This window comes from Dipodomys spectabilis, unplaced genomic scaffold, assembly GCF_019054845.1.
Source record: "Dipodomys spectabilis isolate Male_0828 unplaced genomic scaffold, ASM1905484v1 ptg000002l, whole genome shotgun sequence".
NCBI classification, from domain to species: domain Eukaryota; kingdom Metazoa; phylum Chordata; class Mammalia; order Rodentia; family Heteromyidae; genus Dipodomys; species Dipodomys spectabilis.
The window spans coordinates 28,496,978-28,522,975 of record NW_024870679.1 but is presented as its reverse complement, the minus strand read 5'-3'; the positions used below and the strand labels follow the sequence as shown (position 1 = coordinate 28,522,975).

At 36.3% G+C, this 25,998-nt stretch overlaps 1 protein-coding gene across 1 annotated transcript in view; it reads left to right on the top strand.

Moving 5' to 3' along the window:
• Window positions 1-8,292, top strand: part of St6galnac3 (ST6 N-acetylgalactosaminide alpha-2,6-sialyltransferase 3) — a 534,011-nt gene extending 525,719 nt beyond the window's left edge. The window contains exons 4-5 of the mRNA XM_042685641.1: window positions 4,932-5,039; window positions 6,095-8,292. Of these exons, the coding sequence (XP_042541575.1) occupies window positions 4,932-5,039; window positions 6,095-6,281 (295 nt within the window). The 3' untranslated portion in view covers window positions 6,282-8,292. The remainder of the gene's footprint in view (window positions 1-4,931; window positions 5,040-6,094) is intronic.
• Window positions 8,293-25,998: the final 17,706 nt, after the last annotated feature.

The window sequence follows — 25,998 nt, the reverse complement described above, 5'->3', positions numbered from 1 at the left end:
ATTTCAAGTCTTAAAAATTTTTAACCATAAAAGGTCTACTTGGGTAGAATTTACACTCATTTCCAGCATACCCATGAGGTAGTATAGGCCAGTTGAAAGGATATAACTACTAGAATTCGAAAGCCAGTGCAATCCAGGCCAGGGCATTTCTTCAAGGACTCAGATCAGCCGGCTATTTATTTAGAAGACTTTCTAAAATAGCCCAACCATTGCATTTTTCTACCCTAAGCATTATTGTTGGACTATTAGCCAGGGATATTTTGAGAGAAAAAAAGAACTTTGAAAGCCCAGCATGTAGTATAGGTAGGAAACCTCATGTCACTTCACACACACACACACACACACACACACACACACACACACACACACACACACACACACACAAACTCAATTATATAGAAGCATGGGGAGGGAAATAATGAAACTATTTAATTAAGTACTGTTTATTAGGGCAGGGCACTTGGGCAGTGTGAGCCTCCTCATTCTGAATCTAATGTAATACATATTGTTCCAGGAGCATTGGGCTAATTACCCTGGTCTACCTACCCAGAAACAAAATAAATCAGGTTAGGCCTGAAAGGAATTGAGTATTTTAAGTGCAATAAAAATTGTGTGGTATTCATTTCACTTAGGATCATCTTATGGATCATCATATATATATATATATATATATATATATATATATATATATATATATATATACACATATATATATAGAGAGAGAGAGCTATTCTGCTTATCTGTTAAGATTATCCTAGACATATAGTAATTATTGAAAATAAGTGAAACCATGGGATTTATGTTTCTTTGGGCCTGGTTTACTTCACTTAATATGATTTTTTTCCAAGTCTTTCTGTTTCCTTACAAATGGGGCAGTGTCATTTTTTCTGGTGGAAGCATAGAATTCCATTCTATAGAAATATATATATATATTTACATAAATATATATTATATATAAATACGGTATAAATACATTCATTCATCTACAGAGGGGCATTTGGGTTGGTTCAAGACATGGACACAAGAGGTTTTTCTTTGTTGTCATCTTTTATCTACTATGTGATTTTTTTTGTTTCTTCTGTATGTTCTTCCCCCTATTGTATACCCCTGTTGTCACTGTATTTAATTTTGATGTTCTGGTATTGTATATATGTTTATTTGAATCAGGGAAGGGAAGGGGAACAGCAGAATGCAATAGTAATATACACAAAACAACATGTTGGAAATGATCTGTACAACTTGGCGGGGGTGTTAGGAGGGAGGGAAAGTAGGAGAAAAGTGAGGGAAGCGGTATCAAGTTTGATAAGAAATGTACTTATTACCTTATTTAAGTAACTGTAACCCTCTGTACATCACCTTGACAATAAAAAAATCCATTAGAAAAGAAAATGTGTGGAAAGGTGAAAAGATATTTGACAGTATGCCAAACCCTGAAATTCCTGAACCCTAATCTGTGGTGAAAGAAAATGACACCGAGATGAGCCACTGTGATTGTTTATTCTTTGAGGTCTCCATTGTGAATACCTGCTGCTGAACTCAAAAATGACCATTGAGGTTGACCCAGAATAAGTACAAGTTTATTTCTAAGGTTTGTATGTCAAACAAAACATTGGCATGTATCTGATAGCTATAATATCCTGAGCCTTCCAAGTTGGCATTTAAAGTAGGGAGACCATGGCAGAGGAATGACAGCTTACCCCAATCGATGTTTATTCTCAGGTAAATTTAGTTTTATCTTAACACTGTGTAGTCCAATTAAGTCCTTAGTCTTGGATAGCTATTGTTTCCTTAGCCTTTTGCTTCTTCCATGAGTGGTAGTGTGATAGTGAAGTTCCTCCCACACACAAAAATTTAGTCATTATAACTGTAACCACTGAGGTAAAATTCTTCCAATGCCTTTCCTTTTTACATATACCACATTCCTTTAGTGTCATGTCCATCACAGAAGCAAGTACTAATCTAAATATGTTCTGACTCATTAAAGTGTTAGTTAATTACAACAGCCAATATACAGGGAGCCCAGTACTACTGACTCAATGGTTAAAGCTTAATCATAATTTTATTATTGAAGGTGATGACCACATAATCATTTCATTGTAAATTGGAAAGGACTTTGATCTGACTTAGTTTAACATCTCATGTTAGAAACAAGGACACTCGGACCCAAAGATGATAAATTAGTAACTAAATGCTATAAATGTCCACGATCTCTATTAGTGCTTGGTATGGCTTGAGCTAAAGAAGGATCCAGGGATATAAAGTAAATGAAGATTGAGATGCTGGTGACTGGCATCCTAGCTACTCAGGATACTGAGATTGGAGGATCATGGTAGAAGACAACCTGGGCAGGAAAGTCAATTAAGCACCAAAAAAAGCCAGAAGTAGAGCTATGGCTTAAAGGGTAGAGTGCTAGCCTTTAAGCAAAAAGCTCGGTGACAATGTCTACACCCTGGGTTTAAGCTCTAAGACAGGCACAAAAAATAATAACTAATAAAGTGAGTGAAAATACAGAAAAGGTTATATGAGAAGGCAAGAAGAGATGAAGGAATACAATTCAGTAGGAATACTAGCCAGACAAATCCAATATAAAAACAAAATTTCTTTCAATTTAGAAATTTTTGTCCAGATACTTGTCTCTCTGTGTTCAAATAAGAAATTCCCATTATTGCTTCTCCTCCTCACTCCCAGAATGCAGAATAACTGAAGGTTAAGCCAAAATAATAAGTCTTATTCTCCTCCCTGTGTAAACTCCACTCCATGTCCTCACCCCCACTTAGCATATATTCCAGATATGTTTTAGCACTATTCTTATGACAAAACTCAGTATGGTCTGATTTCTGGAATGTAGCAGCCTCTATATCTGTAAATTCTGCACCCAAAGGCCCAACTAACTGTAGATTAAAATACTGTATTTGGTCTATAGAGGATATGAAGAAACTCTTTTCTTGTCATTATTCTCTAAATGATATAATATAGCAACCATTTGCATAGAATTTGTACTACATTAGGTACTGTAAGTAGCCTAGAGATGTTCTAAATTATATGGAAAGATGTGTATAGCTTCTCTGCAAATGTTATGCTATCATATAAGGGACTTGAATGTCTACAGATTTTGGTAGTTATGAGGTTCTGCAAGCTACCGCATGCAGAGACATGGCTATTTTCCATTTAGAAAACATGCACCAGAAGATGCCAGGATATGGTTACCTATGTAGTGGCTAACAATTTAGTCACCAACTTCGACTGTAAATTTGTGCTGTTTCTGAACTGTTGGTATATTATGAGTCATCTGATGCTAATGTTTGATTGTAAAGAAAAAAAGAATCTAGGTGTCCCCTAGTTCCAACAGTTTCATTGTGAAGAACTGTGTCAATGGAGCTGTATCAGGGAGCAATGATTGGCTAGAAGGTTATCAAGGTTCTGAGTGTCACTTGGTAGAACTGGTTGAACTCCATCTGGTCAGGAACTCTAGATAAGAAATGCACTCATTACCTTGCCCATGTAATTGTAACTCCTCTGTATGGTATTTTCACAATAAAAATATGTGTATATATTTTAAAAAAGAATAAAGCAGGGATACCAAGTGATACCATTGAGAAGCCAAAGTAAAAAAAAAAAGAGAGAGAAAGAAAGAAAGAAAATATGAAATGAAGGGTTTTTGTTTGTTTGTTTTTTGTCAGTTGTGGGGCCTGAACTCTGGGCCTGGGTCCTGTCCCTCAGCTCTTCAGCTCAAGGCTAGTGCTCTACCACTTGAGCCACAGTGCCGCTTCTGGCTTTTTCTGCTTATGTAATGCTGAGGAATCGAACCCAGGGCCTCATGCATGCAAGGCAAGCACTCTACTACTGAGCCACCTTCCCAGCCCTTGAATGGATATTTTTTAATGTACTCCTACATTACTGCTAAACAAATTGGTGTAATCCAATTGTGCCCCATAGGGAACGATTTCAGGAGGTAGGCAGTCATCTGGTAAGGATGAGTTATGCCAAACATGGAGGTCCATGTTTGGAACTTGGCATAACCCCTCAGTCAGACCTACCTTAACTACATTAGGCAAATCTCCCTCACAGTTCTTGTGCTTCCCTGAACATAACAAGCACACTTCTCTGTGATTTTTGCCCTTAACATTCCCTCTTCCTGAAGTACATTTCTCTATGATCTGCATGGCTTCTTTCCACCTCACTGCACACATTTTTTTCCTCCTTTTATCAAGCATGCCTTCCTCTACCCACCTTTATAACACAGCTAATTCTAAATCCAGCCCTCCAGCTTGATAAAGACAAAAAATTTGCTTCATAATTGCTATATTCCAAGTAATTAGAATAGTGATTGGCATACAGTAGATGTTCAATAAACCTATGCTAAAAAGGTTGGTAATGGAGATCTTATCAAGCAAATGTCTCTGTTATGAAGCCTAAAACACAGTTTAGGAAAACTTTGGGGATGTTGTTATAGACCAGGTCACTCACTCACACTGCATTCAATTTACATGTAAAAATCTGAGAAACATCGGAGATAGTACAATGTCCAGGTAAGCATAATGATACTATTATCATTCAGTTCCCATCAGGCTCCAAGCACCTTTTTGAAGACCTGTCTTCTGATATACGACACTAATTTGTAGCTCATGGAAAGCCAAATAAATTATCTTTCACCTGAAGGAAGCAGGATTATTTGACTTCAGATATTTGCCATATGGCTTTTCTTCCACACAGCATAGCTTTGAGGCTTAAGGTAGTGAGAGCAAGAGCATGCCTATAAATTATTCAGAGATAATTCAAAATAAGTGTGTATCCTTGACAGATCGTCAGGTTTCTTAATGCTTCTTCCTGGTAATAAGTGCTACCTTCTTTGGTAAAGTGCAGCTTGTTTCTCAATACACTTCCTTGATTTGGTTTTGTCTTGTTTGTTGTCTGTGTTCATTTCTTCACAGAGTCCAGTCTGGCTCTTACCTCAGCACAGGGTGGTTTACCTTCATTCTGGCCATGGACGCCTGTTACAGCATCCACGTATATGGCATGATAAATGACACCTACTGTAGGTAAGATCACAGGAAATTACTTTTATGTAGCTCCAATGCTGATATCTTGTCAAAATATCACAATTCATTTTAATGTCATAAATCTGATACAGATAAAGCAACAATTATTTCCTGGCATTCTTTGCTGACATGACAGTGTGTTGTCAGTGCATCAAGCTGCGACTTCCCCGGGGATGATAAAAAGAAAAAAAAGAATATTTACTATGGTGTAATGTCAAATGTCAAAAGGAATACTTTTCCTTTAATCAGTGTCCTACTTTTGACTCGTACTTGGAAAGATAGGACAATTTCAGTGGAAATTTAATTCACAGAAGTAAATTTGTCAATTCCACTGTTCTAATGACCTGATAGCTATCTAGCCAATGGTTATATTCGATCATGAAGGACAAAATGTCTCCAAGCCTCAGAGAAACTGACAACTTAAAAATTCTTGGAAATTATATTTCTTTAATAAGTGAGTAATCTGCCATTTCCTTATTTAAAATAAGTGTATTTATCCACAGTATAAGCTGGTGGGGTTGCTTTTAATTAGGCAATAACACAATCTCCCCATATTTCATCAGACTAATGCAGTATATTTTTCTAACAACAACTGGCACAATATAATTTAGTGACTGTTAATCATGTTGTCAAAATGGTAACTCTCAGCCACAGTCTCAGAAACAAATATCTCTACTAGAACTAAAATTATAATGGAATACAGAAACCAAAATCTTCCTATGAAAAATCACAAAGATTCTTTAAGTTCTGTAAGAGCATAAGGCTATCCAAGGTTCTCTTCCATTATATACCATTTATTCTCTCAGAGAGTAGCCATATGTTTGAATGTAATTGGTGTGATGTATAAATTTTATTTGATCTATTAAAGCACTAAGAACCTGCTACATCTTCCTAAAAGCTTTCATACATAATAGCTTTTAACTGAGACCATCCACAAGAATCATGGATGGGTTTGCAAGTAAATGCACTCACTGGGCACCTAATGGATTCTTGCAAATGAATGTTTCATTCTTCATCTCAACCTTTCTCTCCTTTTCTCTTTTATTCTTTTCTAGGACAGAAGGGTACAGAAAAGTTCCCTATCATTACTATGAACAAGGAAGAGATGAATGTGATGAGTATTTTCTACATGAACATGCTCCATATGGGGGACACAGGTTTATCACTGAAAAGAAAGTGTTTGCTAAATGGGCCAAGAAACACAGAATAATATTTACACATCCAAACTGGACAGTATCTTGATGTTGAATGCATAGTACTTACCATTATTGTGATACTGCAACTGTGATGTTGATGAAGCAGATGACGATGATGATCATGGTGATTAGATAAAGACAACAGCAATGGTCAAGTTCCTGTATATTCTCTAGTGTGGATGGTGGTTTTGCTAGCAATCTGAACTTGGTATTCTGTGGAAGGTAGCTGTACTCATTCTGTTTCTTGAAGGTTCAACACTACATACTGCACTTTATAATTTAAACTGGAATTGAAATGAAGGCCAGTAACATGCCAACTGTGACCTAAGAAATGGGAAAAGTATCCTTCAAGATAGCTGTCCAGGATTCTTATGTAGTTACCTCCAAAAGCCATGGATTTGGTAAGGTTATTGAGTGCGTAGCCTCATGAGTGTGGGTAACTCTGCCATCTTGAAGAATGGTTAACTGTCAAACACTGTCCCAAGAAATGCTATCAAGGCACAAGTATCTTGCCACAGTTACTAGTTAGACTGAGGGAGAGAAGGTATTTCCTTCTGATATACCTTATTCCTTCATTGCTTCCTATAGCTAAAACCTCAGGCCATTATCTAGTTAAAGATGAAGACTCCTGGAGGTTTTACACATCAAGATTACTTGACTATTTCAAACACTTAATTCAAAATTTACCAAGTGACAAACCTTGATGAATTTCTACTGATGATTTCGTTGTTACTGCTCAAAACAATATGACTAAGTATATTATTAGAATGATCTGTATTCATGTTTAGTTATTTTTGACTCAGTACTAAATATTTCAAAAGGCTACTTAACATGTAAGATATCAACTTCAACACTGTAATAACATAAACTGTGAAAATATTCCTAAAACACAACCAAAGGGTTTCATAACTCTGCTTCAACTTCCAACAACTACAAAAAATATGCTTTTTAAAATCATGAAACGAGGAAAGCAAAACATATTTTTACATCAATTTGTATTCTATCATACTTCATACTATATATTTGTATATTCAAATTTCTACTTTATAGGCCCAAGATGCATCTTTCTATTTATTTCATTATCATTGCCAAGTGCCAAGAGTTAAACACGATAATTCCTTCTATAAAATCTGACCAGAGCTTTTGCCTTCTTTGGGTTAATCCCCACTCCTATTCTATCAGTTGTTATTCCATAATAGCAACAGTAATAATGACCTTAATGTCCAAAGTGCTTTGTCATTTAGAGTCCTTTTACATATGCAGTATCATGTGATACTCATAACCATTTCATTAGACTATAGATGGCACATTCTGCCATCTCTTTAGAGATGATACCTTATTGCTTGTTTGTTCTGATATAGTCCAGATTACTCTACTTGATAATATTTGTATAGAATGGAATTTATGTAGACTAGTTACCAATTTATTTCAATGCCAAAAACAAGATGTTATATCAAGATTATGCAAAAAGGATCATAAAGATGGTCTTGGCCATAGACTAAGATCCCTGTGAGATGAAGTACTTTAAATTTTTGTTTGTTAATGGTTTTATTTGGGTTGGGAAAAGCTATGTATTCAAAAACAAATAGGAAGGAATAAAAACAGAAGAATAGTTTCCTGTCCCTAATGTGAGATGACTCAAGTCTCTCCATATTCATGTGCATATTACGTATTAGTGAATTAATCCAAAAAAATCCACATGGAATGATTCAACAAACACTAGGTGCAACTTATACAGTCTTAGGGGCCATGAATAATGATGCATTTTTACCTCAGGAACATTTATCAGGTCTTTACCAGTGCCAAGAATCACAATAAGTTGTCATTAAAATGTTGTGCATTGGCTAAGAACCCTCTTCCTACTTTCTCATGCCATTTTGTTAACCTGGTGAAAGTGATCAAGCCCCAGTTTCATCACTGGAGAGAATTGTTATTCTTTCACTGTTTCTCTATATGATTCCTTTCAGTTCTATGAATGTTAGTTTTCTGAGCTAATGATGGAAATGCCTGCTCAAAGAAAAAATAAATAGATACCAATGTTAATATTGCAAAGTAGACTTTTTTTCTCCTCGTTTTGACAAACAAATTCAACTTTTAAATAAAAAAGGATTCTGGAGAAGGCATCAGAAATGACATAACCTATTTTATTTAGCTTTCTAGTAAATGGAGGGCTGAATCTATTTGTTTTAACCCTTACTGATGAGACTTTTGAAAACTTCCTTCCTTTCCTGCCTCTTTCATGAAGGAGATTTTTGGAGTACTTTGCATCCCCTTCCTTTCCCTTTTAATTAAACTCCTACTGTACTTTTCATTGTTTCTATCTTTTGTTTTTATTTGTTTTCTAAAGCACAAATTGAAAAACACTTTATTCTTAACTTACAAACCCAATTGCACGATTTCCAGTGTAATCGGGTTTTGATAGAATCTCAGAACTTATTTTCCCTAGTGGTCTTAACTTGCTCTGCTTCCATTTCCCATTCCTCTTTATTCTGTCTTCCTAATTCCAGTAGAAATGCAAATTTTAATCTCTCCCAGGTTGAAAAGAAATTTTCCATCTCATATTGCTGATGGAGTGAAGCAAAGAGCAATGCAAGGAGAGCTCTTTTCATGCAAATTTCTAGTTGGTCCCCCAAGTTGTAGCCCACAAAAAGAGGTTAGCAACTAAACATTGAAATTTTTAAATGAACTCTTCACTGATATGTGTATGTCCTAGCCATTTATTAATATCTATAGAAAATATAAATATTTTAATATCGCCCAAGGCACTAAGCAAATAGATGATAGAAAATGGCTAGAAATTTCTGAAATCAGCATAAAAGCATACAGGTTACTAGATATTATTTCCAATTCTGAAAAATCCTACAAAAAGCCACACATTTTAAAAGGAATTTAAAGTGAATGCTTCAATCCTTTTTAAATTAACCTGGGCAAAACAGTAATAATTTGTATTGTCATGATGATGATGTATGACTTTATGTGCCACCAAACTTATCAAAGAAATAGATTTGGAGAGATATTGTATATATGCACAGAGTACATCTGAGTGCATTAATATATTTATATGCATACAAATACAAAAATATTCCTAACTATATGTAAAGCAATACATGTAATACCATATTCTTCACTGATGTGTGTGAATCAGAGAAAATCCTATTTTGGATTTTATCTGAAATTTGTTGGGTTTCATTCTGAAGCCTGATGAAAAAGCAAAATCTGACTGATTGCTGAGGATATATAAAATCATATTCAATAGCTGACCAGAAGAATAAAGCTAGAGAAGATGCTAAATCTAGAACTGAGAACACAATTAGATGCCACAGTTATCACCAATCATACTTGTAAGTATAGCAGTCTGTATCCTAAGCCTCTGCCGATTGCAACTCAGCTAAAGTCACATTGAAAAACATTGCATCAGGCACCATTCAGGCTGAAGTAAATGAATACTGGTCCACCTATTCAAATAAGACAGTCTTTAACATGGGCAAAACTCAAATTTGCATGATTTTTATTATAAAGGTAGAGTAGTGTGAGCATTATTCATTCTGTAAGGAGATTGCTCTTTTAGGATTTGGTATAAAGCTGCTGGTCCAGGAGCAGGAGTCTGAATTGGGGGGCCTGCTGACCTTCTAAGAAGTAAAAAGCCTTCCAAGGAGAATCATTCATAGCTTCCTTAGTAAAAGAGACAGCACTCAATTACTTCAACCAATGGTGTTAATTGGATGTTAATTACGAGATCAATTTAATTTTGATAAGCAGGAAAATATAGACAGATGGCTTACTGTTTTTAAACCTAAGCATCTAGCATTTAATATGGCATGTCAAATGAAAGAATTAACTATGTTGTCCAGTGTCAGTTGATTGCATGTCTTAGGACAACAAATGAATTATAGCCCCATGACCAGGAAGGAAAAAATACACTTTCCTTAACTATCCTTTAAACACACAGGGCCTAATTATTTTCATAGTACACATAGATCCTGTGTTGGAAGGAGGCAGTGGTGGCTTTTCTTATTAATTTAGACTTTTAGATCTGAAGAAGGGCTTAAGAATAGTCAAACACCTCCATTTTTTTTTTTTTTTTTTTTTTTGGTGTTGACACAAAAGACCTGTGGGAGTAGAATGACTTGAAAATTGCCATGAAAGAACAGATGGCAATACTGAGACCTAAATTCTGGTCTTTTCTATCTTCTCTAATACTGATGGGTATTTTTTTAAATCATTACCTTTATGTTGTTGCTTTTTTGTTTGTTCAGCACAAATTCTTGCTATGTAGTCCAGAGTGGCCTTCCAATCACCTCATGACCCTTCCTGCTCCCCTCCAAGTTCTGGGATTACAGCTCTGTGCCACCAGGCCTATCTCCACTACGTTTGTTTCCCTTTCATATATTTTTATTGTGATTATAAATGTGATGCACCAAGGTGTTGTAGTTATATAAGTAAGTAGAGAGTACCCCTTTCCTCTGTTCTCTCCCAGTGTTTCCTTCCTGTCCACACCTACAAATGTTGTAGTTCATTTTCAGTGTAGTATTCTAGTGAGTACTACTGAAATAAGATTTATGGATATGAACCCAGGAAATGGAAACAAGAGGTTTTTTTTCCCCTTTGTTGCTATTTTGTTTTCTTCTCCTTTTGTCTTGTTCATCTATCTGTCTTTGGAATGGTAAGAGAGGCACAGAAATGGTAAGACAAAGGGAAAACAAATGCAGCAGTGGTATCCATTACATCAAAGCACAGCTGGTAAAATAAAATGCACATGTGATCTACTAAAATTAGAAACCAAGAGCGCAGATTAGTGTTGATTCAACTTAGGGTCAGAGAAGTCTCTACACTGAAGGGAAGAAATATTTTTATAATTGAAGGAATGATATCCCAGGCTTATCTATAGCTCCATATTCATTGCTAAGGGTAGGCCGTGTTCTCTTACCAGGATATTTTGAGACTAGTGCATAGAATTCAGGGGTGAGATTCTTACTTCTTTGTCTTATGGACAATTAAGCAATGGATATCCAAGAGCCATGGGTGAGGAAGATTACTCACAGAAATTGCCATGCCCTATGATTGACATCCTCAGACAGAAAGTATCTTCAAGCCCAGAGCAGTCTAGCTATTGGAATTAGTGAAATATTCCATCTGCTCTGGCTAATGTAATACTTTTGGTTTTATGTTTCTCTCTTGCAGATGATAACTTTTACCCTTCTGAAAGGTAAATGTGGTCCAAATGTACAAGAGTCAATCAGTATGTAAGACTTAAAATGGTTTTTCTTTTATAATCCATTTACATGGCACTATTAGAAGGGAAAAATTTTGAAACTATATATACTGGGCTCTGATACCAGTTTCTATGGTTAAGAAATAGTGTGTTGTTATGTTGTAACTGAATCTTAACAATACTTCCAGAATAAAATTGCAAGCAAATTGCTAAGGCATTGAATCAGTACTGTCCTTGGACATTGTAACTGTGCAGAAAACCTCATTTAGTTATTTTTTTAATGTTCTCTTACTATGTTCTTTTCAGAACAGGAACAATTTAGTTTTGAGACCTAAGATTTCTCCTTTCCCCATAAATACATCTCTTTTTGTTCACACCTTGGAGACTTCAGAAAAATAGAAGCTCCCTTTCCTAAAAGTGAAGAACTTTTGATGCGTAAATAGTCAACTTCCAAATTTTTGCATTTGCCTTCATGGTGAGTAGTTAGGTCCGTCTAAGAAACTCCAAAAGGGCCCAAACAAGGGAGTTTCATAGTTTCTTTTTAACCAAACTACCATGTACCAATTTGTTTGTGCTTAATTTGGCTGTCAATGCTACTGAGTAAACACTACTTCTATTATATGTAGCATGTTTTTTGCTTCATGCATTTTTCTGAGTCACACAATTGTTGCTGTAGACTCTTATTCACTTTTAAAACCTGTAATCTTCATCTATTTACAGGGGAGTCTGTAAATGTACAGTTGTATATCTGGTGATGGATTTTCTTTTTTCTTAGTACCATATTGCTTTATTTATAGGCACCATATCCTACAATAAATCTTACAAAGTGGCCAAAGTTCATTCACATATTTTAGTTTGTTTTATTTTTACAACAAGAAAAGTGAAGATGTGTTAATCAAGCCAGATAATATTTGTGATTAAAAGAAAAAAAAGCATGGGGATATTCAATAGAACCAATATTTAAGGCAGAAAGATGGTTAAGACACTGCTTCTAACAATAACAAGGATAGCTGTCAGCATTTGCTGAGTCTACATTAGCCATCTGACACTGAAATATATGTCCTTCTTTTCTTTGTCAAACTTACTCGTAATGTTAGGTTACTGCATGAGCTGCTTAAAATAGAGAATTCTTTTGTTCTGTCCTTTCTCATTCCTGCCTTTCTTTCTCCTTCTATCATTATTTTTCCTCAAGCTCAACATTCTTAAAGTTGAATGTTTGATAGTTTCTTTAAAAGGTGGCTTTTAGCATTAGATAAGTTCAATAATAAACCTATATTTGGTTTTAAAATAAGCTTTTAAAAAATATAATAGCAGCCAACATGACTTTTTTTTACTTAAGTAAACGTACAAGTGTTTACTATTCAACATATCAGTTTGTAAGTACAATGCCTCTTGAACAATATAATCCCATACACCATGTTCCTCTTTCCTTCCCAACCCCACTCCTCATATGAGGCTTATTAAAGGGCTAAATACTTCATCTAATCCTCCCAATGCTTTATGAGGTATATAACGTTAGTGTCACCATTTCACATATAAATAAATTGAAGCACAAGAGAGGTGAAGTGATATGCCCAAGGTCACAGGTAGTGAAGGAATGAGGTTTGAATGAAAGCAGTTTGGCTTAAAGAACCACACAATTTCTGTGGCCTCACAGGTTAAGGTTTGTTTAACAATTTGAGTGGGGAAGGGGGATGTGAGGAGAGGAATTGGGAGAAAACAAGGGAAGGGGTAACACTATTCAACAAGAAATGTACTCATTATCTTACTTATGTAACTGTAACCCCTCTGTACATCACATTTACAATAAAATTTTAAACTAAAAAAGAATGAATTCCACATAGATTTTCTTCTCTAACAGCATGCTTTGAAGAGCAACTCAAACCCACCTTCCATTGTGTAGCTTTGCCCTAGTCTGTATCTTTCAAACTCCTGTGGTGTACTAATGCAGGAAAAGCAAAAAGATCTCTTAGAGAGGGTTTTATGAGTAAGTTTCGAAGTGGTGTACATCGTTCCACTTGTTCCATTAACCAGATTCAGTCACATGCCTGGAAATGATCTGCGCAAGGAAGCACTCTCAAAAGAGAAAAGGGACCAGGACTTGATGATTTCATGCATGTCTTTCCCACAATATTTTAAAACATAATGACCCAAACATTATGCTTTAGTCACCTTAATTCATGAGCTATTTATGTTGCTAATCCTTGTACAAGTATTAGGAATGCTGGAGGAAAAAACCATTTATCTGCATAAATATCAAACTCACAGCTGAAGCAGAAAAAAAAAAAAATAACCAGGGAGCAAATCTTGATCTTGGATCTATCATGCCAGGAAGAGACAGGAAAAGAGAATATTATGTCTTTTGTTTAAGAAAGCAATGAGAGCAAACGGTACGTTAGAAATACTTTAAAGTGGCTTTACCATCAATAGAATTCATATGACATTTAATATCGTAATAATTTGTGGTTAAAGAAGGATGAATCAACCCTGGTTTCTGAACAATGACTTCTTTTTGTGCCCATCCCTTTGTAAGATGTCACAAAGGAGTCTCCCTTTTCAGCTTTCTTTTGGTCTTGGGGTCTATGCAGTGCTATGATGATATTTTTAAGAAAGAGAAAATCTCTAACTTTTCTGGTTATTAAAGCTCAAAAATTCAAATATTCTTCTTTTATTTTTCTTTGTTCTCATTGGCAGATGAACTTGCTCCAAAAAAAAGTACTAATCTGCCATACATGGACTGGCCCAAATCAAAGCATCCTAGCATATTCTTAAGAAGAGAGGTCCTTTTGGTCTTTCTCTGTTAATACTTTTCTTCCCTTCCCGAAATGTTTTAACATTTTGGTGTTATTTTCTTATATGTGTCAAGAAATCTTTTCTGCTTAACACAAGCAGAATTTTGCATTCTAATGTTCTTAATAGGAAACTCTTTGCTATATTGGAAAAAAGTACTTTGCATACAAGCATATACATTTTCTTACTTTGCCAATGAGAGAGATTAGCAGACAGTAAAAAAGCAGAATAATTATGGAGGAAAAATCTTTCAGTGTTTACCTTCTTCTAGATCAATATGGAATTCCTAATGGAGATAAGAAACTATCATACTATCGTATGAAACTATCATCTGACCAAGGTTTGAATTTCTTTCTAATAATTGTAACTAGTGGTAAGGATATCTTAGGGTGCTTGACAGAAATGAAATGGAAAATAAAGAAATAAAGCTACAATCAGAGAGGTAGTTTCATTATCCATACACAACATAAGCATACTATGTGTACCAGCAGTATTTATCCCTATACATTGAGAATTCTTACATCTGTAATTGATTAAAAAGTTGTTTTCAGGGCTGGGAAGGTGGCTCAGTGGTAGAGTGCTTGCCTTGCATGCATGAAGCCCTGGGTTCAGTTCCTCAGCACCACATAATCAGAAAAAGCTTATGGCGCTTGGCTCAAGTGGTAGACCATTAGCTGTGAGCTGAAGAGCTGAAGGACAGCGCCCAAGCCCAGAGTTCAGGCCTGCACCTTCCCCCCGCCCCCGCCCCGCACCCCCCACCACAAAATTGTTTTCAAGTTGTCCAGGCTACTGAAATCCATGCTGCTTGAAATCTGCACGGTCTTCTAAAATTTTCCACCAGGTGACTAAATTTCTCCAGAAGTGTAACACACAAAATGGAATTTATGAAGAATTTTTTTATTGTCATATTGAAGCAGTTTGACCAAGGTGTTACTTAGTGATGCTGATAGTAATGGATCTCCCCCCTAGTTAAAAAAAAAAAGATGTGTCTTCCACACTCTGATAGGAAAAACACACTAGTGCTTGACCAGTACATTTACATCCTATAAATGGATCTATGAATATATAGAGAAGTGATCAGTTGTGAACTATAGAACAAAAATGAATTTTAAAAGTCAATAGCATAATGAATGAATTCAATGAAACAAACTGATGGTTGATAGGAACAGGAGCAAAACTGGAATATTTATGCTCAAAACAGGGAAATATGGCTGAATATCAGTACTCATGAAGCACATTTTGAGATTTTGAACAGTCTAGTAGGAAATACAGACCCATAGAAGACAAATCCAAGAGCAAATAGAACAAACAGAAAGAATCAAAATGGAACAAATTACCTCCGGATATATATATTTAAGGCTAACCTGCATTCAGTTTGTTCATTAGAAAGCAGTGTGTTTTCATTGTTGGAAATGTAAGACACAAAAAGGCACGAAACCCATAATCATAGTACCCATATATTTCCAATATTTTTATCATTAATAAATCATGGTCGTGATAGTGGTTTTTTTTTTTTTAATTTTATTTTATTTTATTTGAGAACATACTGTACAGAGGGGTTACAATTACATGGTCAGGATAATGCATACATTTCTTACCAAGCATTGCAGCCTCCTCCTTTGTTTACCCTTCACCTCCCTTCCCAGCCTCCCCCCTCCCCCCCCACCCAATCATACCCCCCCTCCCCCCCTCCGACATTGTAAAGCTGGTTTTGACATGACATTTTGTACTTCTCATTGTTGCAACAGGTCCACCTGAATCCTTAAACGACTTGTTTGTCCCCATCTCCTCCACATGTTATACTGACATCAAATATAGTGAAAGCAGGGGTTACACTGTGGGGGAGGGACATACAAAGCAACCAAGAAATAATCTTATAAATGCGTTAGAAACACATGCATGAAAGAAACAAAAACATTAAAATACATATTTGAGGGTTCGTTTTCCTAACATCACCTTCTCTGACTTTTTCCGCTTGACTCATACCTATACTAGATATTGCAAATAAGGGAAACCATGGGACCTATGTTTCTTTGGGCCTGGCTTACTTCACTTAATATAATTTTTTCCAAGCCTTTCCATTTCCTAACAAATGGGGCAATGTCATTCTTTCTGATGGAGGCATAGAATTCCATTGTGTGTGATAGTGGTTTTTTAACATACATTTTTATTGTAAAAATACTGTACCAACAGGCTACAGTTTTTGCTTTTCCCCTACCATCCCTTCCCTCCCCACCTCCTCACCATCTCCCCCCACCTTGAAGTTGTAAAGTTCTTTTTCAACATAGTGTCTTCTACATCTCCTTGTTACAATGGGTCAACCTGTATCCTTGTTTCAGCATTTTGTTATTTCCCTTCCCCTCCCCAAATTAGAAAAATGTATATGCAAGATGCAGGGTACCAGAATCAAATACAGTGAAAATAGGGGATATACCATGGAGGAAGAACATACAAAAACAAAAACAAAAAAATCACACAGTAAATTATAAATGCATTAAAAACAACAGCAGCAAAGATTAAAACTCTTGTGTCTCTATCTTGGATTTCATTTCACTTAGCATAAGCTGATATGGTCATATGTACATAGCTTTTGACCTATTCTGCTTGTCCTAGATATATACTAGTTATTGCAAAAAAGGGAAACCATGGGACCTATGTTTCTTTGGGCTTATCTTACTTCACTTAATATAATTTTTTCCAAGTTTCTATTTCCTAACAAATGGGGCTGTATCATACATCCTGATGGAGGCATAGAATTCATGTGTGTGTATATATAGATATATATGTGTATATACATACATATATATGTGTATATATATGTGATACACACACACACACACACACACATATATCACATTTCTTTGATCCATCCTCTACTGAGGGACATCTGGGTTGGTTCCATATCTTAGCTATGGTGAATAATGCTGCAATAAACATAGTTGTGCTGGTACTTTAGTATGGCCTTGTTTGTGATCATTTGGGTACATGCCCAAAAGTGGGATTGTTGGGTCAGAGGGAAGCTCTATGTGGAGTCTTTTGAGGAACCTCCACACTACTTTCCAAAGTGGTTGAACAAGTTTACACTCTCACCAACAATGCAGTAAGGTTCCCTTCTGTCCACATCCCCTCCAGCATCTGTTGTTATTAGAGTTCTTGATTATAGCCATTCTAACTGGAGTGAGTTAGAATTTCAATGTTGTTTTGATTTGCATTTCTTTTATGGCTAGAGAGGTTGAACATTTCTTCATGTCTCTGTTGGCCATTCTTCTTTCCTCTTCAGAGAAGTTTCTCTTTAAGTCTTTAGCCCACTTATTTATTGGGTAGTTGTTTCTTTGAGGATTTGTTGTTGGGGGATTTAATTTTTTGAGTTGTAAGTATATTTTAGATATGAGATCCTTGTCCCTTGTCTGGCTAGTGAAGATCTTCTCCCAATCCATGGACTTTCGACTGATCTTGCTAGCTATGTCCTTTTCCATGCAGAAGCTCTGCGGTTTCATGCAATCCCATTTGTCCAACCTTTCTTTGATTTGTTGTGCTTCTGGGTCTTTATTAAGAAAATTTCAGCCTGTGCCAAGGAGCCCTAGAGTTTCTCCTATTCCTTCCTGCAATGTTTTCAGTGTGTCTGCTTTGACTCCGAGGTCTTTGATCCATTTGGAGTTGATTCTGGTGCAGGGTGATATATAAGGTTCTAGCTTTAGTTTTCTATAGGTGTTTAACCAATTTACCAGCACCATTTACTGAAGAGGCTATCTTTCTTTCATTCTTTTTTTTTTTTAGCTCCCTTATCAAAAAGTAGATGGCTATAGGTCTCTAGGTTCATTTCTGGGTCTTCAGTTTTAGTCCATTGGTCCTCAGGTCTGCTCTTGTGCCAGTACCAACTTGTTTTGATTACTATGACTTTTTAGTGGAGTTTGAAGTTTGATATTGATATTCCTTCAGCACTGTTCTTTCTGCTAAGGATTGGTTTTGCTCTCTGAAATCTTTTATTGTTCCATATGAATTCTTGGATTGCTTCTTCTATGTTGTTGAAGAATGAAGTTGGGATATTGATAGGTATCGCATTGAATTTGTAGGTAGCCTTTGGCAGTATTGCCATTTTCACGATTTTTTTTTAATTGGTCATGGGCCTTGAACTCTGATCTTGGGCACTGTCCCTGTGCTCTTCAGCTCAAGGCGAGCGCTCTACGGCTTAAGCCACAGAGCCACTTCCAGTTTTCTAGTGGTTTATTGGAGATAAGAGTCTCACAGACTTTCCTGCCCAGGCTGGCTTTGAACAGTGATCCTCAGATCTCAGCCTCCTGGGTAGCTGGGATTACAGGTGTGAGCCACTGGCACCCCACATTTTGACGATGTTAATCCTCCCAGTCCAGGAGCATGGGAACTTCTTCCACTTTTTAAGTTCTGCTTTAATTACCTTTCTCATTTTTAAAGTTTTCCTCATAGAGGTCCTTCATTTCTTTAGTTAACTCCTAGGTACTTTATTTTTTGTGGGGGTATTACAAAAGGAGTTGTTTTCCTATTTCAGCTGCGCTCTTCTCATTGTTGGCATACAGAAATCCATTGATTTTTGACTTTGCCAAAGTTTGGATCAGTTCAAGTAACTTGAGAGTGGAGTCGGTGGGGTTCTTTAGATACAAGATCATGTCATCTGCAAAGAGGGAGAGTTTTACTTCATCTTTCCCTATTTGGATCCCCTTTATGTTCGCATCTTCTCTTATTGCTCTAGCTAGACATTCTAATACTAAATTGAAGAGAAGTAAAGAGGGTGGATATCTTTGTCTCATTCCTGAATTTAGAGGAAATGGCTTTAGTTTTTCACTATAATGTGTAATGCTGGCTGTAGGTTTATCATATACAGCCTTTATTATATTGGTGAATGTTCCATGGATTCCTAGTTTTTCCAGAGCTTTCATCATAAAGGGGTGTTGGATCTTGTCAAATGCTTTTCTGCATCTATTGAGATAATCATATGGTTCTTATCCTTGCTCTTGATGATGTGATGACTTATATTAATTGATTTGTGTGTATTGAACTAGGTTTGCATCCCTGAAATGAATCCTGTTTGATCATACTATTTGATTTTTTTTTTGATGAGTTGTTGAAGTTGATTGGCCAAAATTTTATTGAGAAATTTTGCATCTACGTTCATCAAAGAAATGGGTCTGTACCTCTTTCTTTGATGAGCTCCTGCCTGGTTTGGGGATGAGGGTTATGATGGCTTCATAGAAAGAGTTTGGTAGTGAACTTTCACTTTCAATTTCATTGAGGAGTTGGAAGAGTATTAGTGTGAGTTCTGCTTTGAAGACCTTGTAGAATTTAGCTGTAAATCCATACAGTCCTGGGCTTTTTTTGGGTGGGAAGACTCTTACTGCTGTTTCTATTTCAATGCTTGCTATGGGTCTGTTAAGTTGGTTTAAATCATCTTGGTTTGGCATGTTAATACTTGCTAGAAAATCACCCATTTCTTCCAGATTCTCAAACTTATTAGCATAAAAGTTTGAGAAGTATTCCCTTAGAATGTTCTGAGTCTTGGTTGTTTCTGTGATGATGTTTCCATTCTCATCTCTGAGTGTGTTTATTTGGGTGTGTTCTCTTCTTTTTCTGATAACATTTGTTAAAGGTTTGTCAATTTTGTTAATTTTTTTCAAAGAACAAACTCTTTGTTTTGTTTATTCTTTCTATGGTTTTTATGGACTTTAATTCATTTAATTCTGATTTGTTTTTTTATTATTTGTTTCCATGTACTGAATCGGGGTTTATCTTGCTGCTCTTTTTCAGGGAGTTTCAGGTGCCCTGTCAAATTGTTGATTTCAGTCTCTCCAATTTGTTGATGTAGGAACTGAGAGGTATAAACTTGCCTCTGAATACTGCCCTTTCTGTAACCCAGAGAAACTGGCAATTTGTGTGTTCATTTTTGTTAAATATCATGAAGATCTGAATTTCCTTTCTAATCTCTTCCATGACTCACTGGTGGTTCAACAGTGTATTGTTCATCCTCCTCGTGTTACAGGATTTCCTTTGATGGCCTTTGGTGTTGAATTCCAATTTTATTTCCTTGTGGTCTGAGGTAATGCAGGGCATAATTTCAATGTTTCTGAATTTAGACAAATTTGCTTTGTGACCTAAAATATTGTCTATTTGGAGAACATTCATATGCTGCTCAGAAGAATGTGTATGCTAATGCTGCTAGGTGACATATTCTGTAGATGTCTGTTAAGTCTAGTTGATCTATGAAGTTGTTTAGATTCGAGGTTTCTATGTTGAGTTTTTGCTGGGTTGATGTATCCAGCGGGGTTAGTGGTGTGTTAAAATCCCCAACAATTATTGTCTTTGTATCTATATGAGATTTGAGGGAAAGGAGTGTTTCTTGGATACATTTGGGTGCTCCATTGTTTGGTGAATAGATATTTAGAATTGTAATATCCTCATGAAGGAGAGATCCCTTAATAAGTATGTAGTGACCTTTATCTGTTCTCACTAATTTTAATTTGAAGTCTATTTTATCTGATATTAGGGTTTGGGGGGGACATTTTCTTGGTAGATTTTATTCCAGCCTTTCACTTTCAGATGTTTTTGTGGGCAAGGTATGTCTTTTGAAGGCAGCAGCTAGAAGGATCTTGCTTTTTGATCCAACTAGACAATCTATGTCACTTAACTGAAGAGTTAAGTCCATTAATTTTGAGAATTAGGACTGAGAGCTGTTTTGTAGTTTTTTCCATGTTATCTACATTCTTGGGAGCTGTGTCAACTGTGTTCTCTATTGATTCTCTATTTGGGGGTGGTTTCTTGGCCTTTATTGTGCTCTTGTTGGTTTTCTATGTGTAGTACATCATTAAGTATCTTTTGTAGGGTTGGTTTGGTAGAGATATGTTGTTTCAATTTTTCTGTTCTATGGAAGGTTTTTCTTTGTCCTTCTTTTATGAAGCAGAGTTTAGCTGGGTACAGTATTTTTGGTTAATAGGGCGTGGCATACATCATTCCAGGTTCTTCTTGCTACATTGTCTCTGCTGAGAAATCTGAAGTTATTCTGATTGGTTTCCCTTTATAGGTGATTGATCTTTTCTCCTTCACAGCTTTAAGGATCCTGTGTGGAATATCATGTGATGGTGGGATGTCCTGTTCTGGTCTGGTCTATTTGGGGTTCTAAAGGATTCTTGTATCTGAATGGGCCTATCTTGGATTTGTCTTGAATACTTGTCTAGGCTGTCTTCAATCTCTAATGTTTAAGCTGTCTTCAATCCCAGATTTTCAATCTTCTGCATGGTCTAACCTACTGTCAAGACTTTCTTCTTTGTTTCCTTTCCTTGTAGTTGGTCAGATTTGATTGCTTCAAATTGTTTGTTGGAGCTTTGTTGTAGATTTTGTGTGGACTTCTTTACCTCCTTAAGTTGGTTTTCAGTGTTTATCCTCATATCTTTTAGTTGATTGGTTATAGTCTCATTGGACTCTTTTTCCTTCTGTTGGGCTGCATTCAGCTTTCCTTTTGTGGCCTACATGAATTCCTCCAGATTTCTGGTTGTGGATTCCATGAATGCCTCTCTTAATTTTTGTTTATTCTCATCCTGCTCACATAATTCCTCAATTAACCTTTTTGATTAGACTCCTCATGCTCACAAAATTCCTGTATTAATCTTTAGTTAGCCTCAGCATGTTCACACAGTTCACTATCACACTCACACAGAGTCCTTTGCAGGCTTTCAGTCTTTTCATTCTGCATGTTTACCAGTAGTGTTTGTAGAATATTTTTGGAACTCTCCTCTGGATTATTCATTTACTGTTCTGTTGCCTGATTATCATGACCAGGAGTTGATTTACCTAGACTTGCCATTTTTTTGTGTGTTTCCCATACTTGTTCTGCCCATTTGGGTATGAAAGCAAATCCAATTCCACACTAGAACTCTATTTTAAGGCAAGCATCAACCAGAGACTTGCAGTTGCACTGATTTTTTGACACAATCAAAATGAGTACAGATACAATCTAGTTCAACAGATACAATCTAGTTCCACAACAAACAACTAGGGATCAATGGACTATGAAAATCAAAGGAGTCAGTGGACTAGAAATTAATAGGTTTAGGGAGAATAGATGAGGAAAAAATAAGATTAGAGGAATGTGGGGAGGGAAAGTAAGAGAGGGAAGACAACTAAACCTAAATTGAGAGAGAGGAAAAGGAGAGAAGAAAGGAGAAGACAAAGAAAAAGGAAAAATGAACAACAAAAAATAAAAAATGAAACACTTAAATTATATAAGTATAAAGAAATAAGACTACAATTAAAGGAGTTCAAGCTGAAAGTTTGTGAACTGAGTAATCCATATCTGAATTAAGTATGCACACAATGAGGGATAAGGTCTTATAATTGAAGACAGGTATATATCTGGGCATGAACAGAACAGCAATTAAGTCACGCAAAAAAACCAAAAAGGGCCAAAAGGGAAAAGAGTAAAAAGAGAATTTAAAAAAAAAAAAAAAACTAAAATAAAAATGATGGAAAAAAAAAAGAAAATAGAGTTCTTCGATGTTGGGACAGGGGAGGAGGGGACTAAATCTTGTGTTTCTCCTGTGTCCCTAACCAGTGTCTTGGTGGAGTCTCTGGTTTGCTTGTAGTATTTAGTTTGCCTGTGGCTTGATTGGTTTCTTATATCACTTTGAGTAGGCAGAAGGAAGCTTTGCATAACCGGGGATTTTATGACCCTCCTCCCAGGCTTGTTCAGTGGAAGGGTGATCACAAAAGAGGGAGATTGCTATTTCCTCTAGCTTGGAGTTGCTGTGAGGGGGCTAGGTTGTGGGTAGGGTTGAGGCCTGTTGGCAATCAGTAGCTTTTCTCTGAGGGGTAGCTCCTGAGACACGCACAAAGCCCAGCAAGGAGCCATTCTCAGGATTTATGTACACTAAGTTTTCTTTTTCTTTTTTTTTTTTTTTAAGCTCCAGCAGCTGGAGTTACTGTCTGTGCTACAGAGAGGTGGGGCAGCCTCTGGCTGTGTTTACCCAGTGAAGAAATCACCCCACCCTGGGAGGAGTTTGCTCTGCCCAAGAAGGGCAACTTTCCTCTGGGTGGTGCTAAGCCCTCTAGATCAGGCTCCTTTGACCTGTTGAATATCTCTTATTGTCCTCTTCCAAGGCCTGAGTTTTGGGCTATTTTCTCTGGCCTAGTCTTTGTCAATATCAAAGTGGAGTTCTTCTCCAGTGATGGGAGAGGGGTTACCTTTTCATCCCTGCTCTGTGAGCAGGAGTGAGGATGTCTTGAGGGGTACTCATGCCTTTCCTTTGGTTTCCAGCCCATCCATGGTCTGTGACTGTTTGTGGTCAACAGGATGAAGATTTCTGCTCCTTGTCAGTTCTTGCTGGTGGTGAGTAGAATCCCCTCAAACACCATCTCTGGTCCCTTTGTCCTAGGTTCTGTCTGTTGATATGGTGGCCACTGCAGCAGCAGCAGCAGCTGCTGCCACTGCCGGCGCCACCACAGACACTGGCTAGTGCTCAAATCTGTCTCCTTAACCAAGCTGCCTGGATTTTTCCTCTCTGGAAAAACTCTCTGTGTTATGATGGCACACTTGGTGGGACTCTAGCCTTGGACTTTTCACTGGAACACTAAAGCTGGTTTCTACAAGAGAGTTTGTTTAGTCTCTAGTTTCTCCTCTGCCATCTTCCTCTGGATTGTGTGATAGTGGTTTTTAACCTATTTTGTCGACTTAATAAAATTGCAAGCATTTTTCCTATTACCATTACATTGTGATAAAACATTTTCAATGGACACATTACATCATAATCCATTTAACCAACCCTCTTTTCTCACTATATCCATATAAGATAAAATGCTTTGTTCATGAATTTTGAATACTTCTGGTTTTTACCCATCTTTTGCTGTACTTCCATACACCAGTGCTTCCTACCCTGAGGCCTTGCCTAAAATAGTGGATCTTTTTTTATCATCCTTGCCAAGTTGGCATATGCAAAAATGTCATTGTATTTTAATTAGCATTTAATTGATTATTACAGATATTTAAAAGTTTGCATACTTTTTGACATTTGAATGTATTCTTTCATGAATTAGCCCTTATTTTTTAAATCTTTTTTCTCTTTCAGAGGGTGTCAGCACATTTAAAGATGCAAACAAAAAATTATTTTAAAGAGAGAGAACCTGTTGGGAATGACTATGATACTGAAGGAAGTAGAAATTATATTACACCATAAGTTTAAAACAGTACCCCATCTTCATGGAATGTGTTAGGGAGAACTAGTGTCAAATACTTAAAAGGTACTGATTCCGGTTCACAAGTACTTTAAAACCCTTAACCTTTATTATACCGAACAATAGCCAATGAAGCAACTTCAGGTTTTATTTTAGGAGAGCATTTAGAGGAGTGAAAAATTAGTGTGGACTTTTAGAATAGGCCGAGTATTTGCAGATAGACTAGACTACTCAATTTTCAGTGGTTTCTCTATTTGGATTCCTTTCAGATGTCATGAATTTGAGTGGGACAGAAGATGCAACTACTATGTATAATGCCCAGATTTGACACTGAAATTCTGAAGACACAAACTTAAAATGGCTGATGCTGGGAGACCTTTTTTCTTTGCAGTAGCATATTCAATAATGACCTCTTAAAAACACTATTTATGATTATTGCAAATTTCACCTAGCTCATATTTAGAATGGGTTCCAAAATTTGAGCAATAGACTTGATTTATGTAGGTGTCATACACACATCCCACACACCCCACACCCCACACACTATCAGCACCACTTCAAGCTCAGCTTCTGCCTTCCATGGACATCATTCCCATGATGCTTAGCAACAAGGATCAATTCCCTTTCTAGTGGGGAGAATTCATTTAAATTTCACAATTCACATTTTTATATACTTAGTATTGTGATATTTCTTTAAAACGTAATAAATCAAAAATTATATTTAGTATTGCAGAATTCTTCATATAGGTCATTTATAATAAGGGATGTCACTGTAGACTCACTAGTCATTTATATTCTTCACCTTTTCTTATTTCTTCTAGATTAAATAAATTCCTCATAGTCAGTTTTGTTGCATTTTTTTTTTTAGTTTTGAGTTTGTACCACTCACCTTCAGTATATTTATAATCCTTTTATCTAGTGTTTGTAGTTTCAAAATGAAGCCTTGGATATTTTAAGTTTTAAGCAATCGATGCCCTTTTTAAATTGCTCTCTTAAGGATTTTGTAAAATAATATTCACCATAATGCAACTAAATCACCTGCCTTTTCCTTTGCTAGATTTAATCCAAAAAGCCTAATTGAACATTAAGCATTTTAATCAACCCACACTGTCAAACTTGTCTTCTCAGTACTGAGAATCATATAGGCTATGAGCTTAATTGTGCTGCTACCAGTGTATCTAGAGTGAAAGCCTGATATTGATTAGGATATAATAGGGAATTAGTCATAGTCTTTATTAATATCTAAAGAAAAGATATCATCTCAAGAAATATCCAATATATAGTTTTGAAGAATCCAGAGATTGGTAGGCTGCAGTATTTCTCTTTGTAGAGTTTACCAAAGACTTAAAAAAGAAGTCAAACCACTACAAGATAACTGGGAATAAGGGGATGTATAACAGGGTGATGAAACCAATATATCACATGTATTCACAAGGATAAGGAAATGGTGATTCAGATATAAAAATTGTCACTGCAAGTTAATGTTCCAATATACCTTCAGAGTGCTTCAGGATGACAGTGTATATATGGATCTCAGGAAGTCCATCTTGAACTTTTATTTGCAATGCTT